This window comes from Octopus bimaculoides, chromosome 6 (genome assembly GCF_001194135.2).
Source record: "Octopus bimaculoides isolate UCB-OBI-ISO-001 chromosome 6, ASM119413v2, whole genome shotgun sequence".
Lineage (NCBI taxonomy): Eukaryota > Metazoa > Mollusca > Cephalopoda > Octopoda > Octopodidae > Octopus > Octopus bimaculoides.
In genome coordinates this window covers 10,523,663-10,526,653 of record NC_068986.1, presented here as the reverse complement: position 1 = coordinate 10,526,653, position 2,991 = coordinate 10,523,663, and the positions used below count along the sequence as shown (strand labels likewise).

At 34.6% G+C, this 2,991-nt stretch overlaps 1 protein-coding gene across 3 annotated transcripts in view; it reads right to left on the bottom strand.

The window, feature by feature from the left end:
- Nucleotides 1-2,991, bottom strand: part of LOC106870440 (uncharacterized) — a 32,528-nt gene that overhangs the window by 8,155 nt on the left and 21,382 nt on the right. The window contains exon 1 of one of the 3 annotated variants that reach the window (XM_014916519.2): nt 1,638-2,690. The exons of the other annotated variants lie outside the window; for them this stretch is intronic. Within the exon in view, the coding sequence (XP_014772005.1) occupies nt 1,638-1,683 (46 nt within the window). The 5' untranslated portion in view covers nt 1,684-2,690. Of the gene's footprint in view, nt 1-1,637; nt 2,691-2,991 lie in introns of those variants that run through there. 3 annotated transcript variants of the gene reach the window in all.

Sequence of the window (2,991 nt, the reverse complement as noted above, 5' to 3'; positions counted from 1 at the left end):
ATATATATATATATATAAGCCTGTCCTGTTGTTTGCAGGTTGTCTACTCTTTATGCTGAGTCCGACTGCCTCCTGTACCTACACCTAAGAACCATCATGGCATCTGATGGGGCTTTTTAAACTAGACAATGTTTTGAAAAGACATCCAGATAAATTGCATATCTGATATGGACCACCAAGAGCTGCAGTTAAGTTCTGATCTTTGTAGATCTTAAAATGTCTCTTGAGGCCTCTGTTAGATTTGCAGACCTGGTGTATATTGCCTTGAAAGGTGTGCATATACATATACATATATATAGAGGTGCAGACATGGCTGTTCAGTAAGAAATTTGCTTCCCAACCACCTGGCTCTGGGTTCAGTCCCACTGCGTGGCACTTTGGAAAGTGTGACTTCTACTATAGCCTTGGATATGGTAGACGCAAACTGAAAGAAGCTTGTCATATATATGTGTGTGTGTTTGTGTGTTGTTAGCCCCAATGCTTGACAACAAGTGCTAGCATGTTTTCGTCCCTGTAATTTAGTGGTTCGACAAAAGAGACTGATAGAATGAGTACCAGACTAAAATATTTTTCAAGGTGGTACTCCAGCATGGCCGAAGTCTAATGACTGGAACAAGTAAAAGATAAAAGATATATGATCATTTTTCATTCGTGTGGTATGTCCATTACGTAAGAAATAAAATATATTATCCGATTAGAGATTAAAAATTCCTCAATAAATAGCTGTAGAATGTCTGCAAGAATAGACCAATTCCAAGCTTTTGCAAAAAATTATAAAAATCTGTAACAGAATGCTGCGTTTCTCTGGGAGATAGACATCCTATCTTCTGGAACTGTTAATGCAGGGGAGACGTGTTTTATAATAAACCAATCAGTGGCAAGCTGGAAGAATGGTTAGCACACTGATCAAAATGGTTAGTGACATTTCGTGCATCTTTATGTTCTGAGTTCAAATTCCGCCTGGGTCGACTTTGCTTTTCATCCTTTCTGGGACGAAAAATAAGTACCAGTTGAACACTGGGGTTGATGTAAGCAATTTTTGACCCCTTGCCAAAATTAATATTCTTTAAATTCCAGATATATTTAGATTTTGAAGTAGTGAAGCATCAATGTTCATGTGTGTGTGTGCGTGTGTGTGTGTAACTATATATGTTAAACATACTTCTGAGAATCTATACATGTATATATATAGATTCATATAATTGCATGCATATATGCGTTTATGTGTATGCATTGCATATATGTACACACACATGTATACATACATACATATACACATGCACACACACACACATATATATATATACATACGTATACATATATATATGTAGGTATAAAGCATATATACATGCACATGCATACATAAATAAATGCATACATACATATATGTATCTATATATATATATATATATATATATATATATATATATATATATATATATATATATACGCACACACACACATACATGCACACACACACATACACACACACACATATACACACATATATATATATACATATATATACACATAGATATATACATACATACATATTCATACATACATACACATATATACATACATACATACTAGCTAACGGAAAGAGTTATAAAAAGAAAATATTGAAGAATACTTGCATAGGAATTTTACTGGAGCAATTCTCAAAGACAACCAAGCTTCCATGTTTTGTGTTCATGTCTGGATTGTGTGATTTCTGTCCAGTCATTCAGTCGATGTTAACAGATATCGATTGGACTGATTATTGATTCACTGTCACTATATATATATTGCAAACAAAAAGCAGGCGACTATATCTATTGTGCCACATCTCTACACATCAAGGGTATTTTACGTATTTAAGTTTACACATGCACCCACAAAACATATATAAATATTATGAATTTATATATGCTGGTATGTGTAAGGGACCAGGTCGTGTTGGTATAATGAAAATTTTGGCACCAACTAAAAAATGCTCTAGGGAAGTTAACAGCTTTGGCGTGTTTTAGAAGGAATGGTTTTAGTTTCTAACAACAAACAGTTTGGTCTTAGTTCAGACAATTCTACAGGAAAGTACATCTCAGAAATATATATATATATATATATATATATATATATATAGAGAGAGAGAGAGAGAGAGAAATTGGTGAAATAAAATTTAAGGCATGGTTATCATTGGAACAAAGTAACAATGCAGAAAATAGTCAGATAAAATAAGACCAGGGATGTTCTATAGAGAGAAAACTGACGGTGTCATATGTTGGTATGTGTATATATATATAATGTAAGATCCAGGGATCAAGGTGTAGGAAGAAAGTTAGCTTCAAGAGATCCGTAGTAAATATAAAAAAAACAACTTTCAGGAACAATATTGGTTTATTGAGACGGAAGGTTGTGGATTTTTTTGTGTCGAAGAACAATAAACGGAAAAAAAGTTCTTTTTATATTTTACGGTAGGTGACCAGGGTTGCTGGCTGTGCAAAAAAGAATACAAGAGTTATGGAATGGAATAGGTAAGATCCAGGCTATGTATGTATCATAGCGAGTGGAACCTCAGAAGTGGTAAATATCCAGGCGAGGTGTAAACTGCAGGCTACTCTTCCGGCCAAGGACATCTTGATTAATATGTATGTATGTATGTTTTACTCTAAGCTTGTATCGGGTATTTTAGTTTTATTCATATAAATTCCTACACACACACACGCAGGCACTTACGTAAGGGTGTATACTTTAGAGTAAGCAATCTCATTGGTTGATGTTCTGACTTCCCCATTTATGTTCAGAGGTATTGATTACAGGCTGATTATCTTTTAATACCGCTCTACCCCACCCCTTCTCTGTCTGTCTGTCTCTCTCTCTTGTCCACTGACTGCAATGATGGCGTGAATAAAACGTTGCCAGAATAGAATTTTGTCCCAATTTACAAGACTAAAAAATTTGACTAAAGAATTTTATTAAAGAATTATGAGTGGTGGTCACTGGCCCATAGCC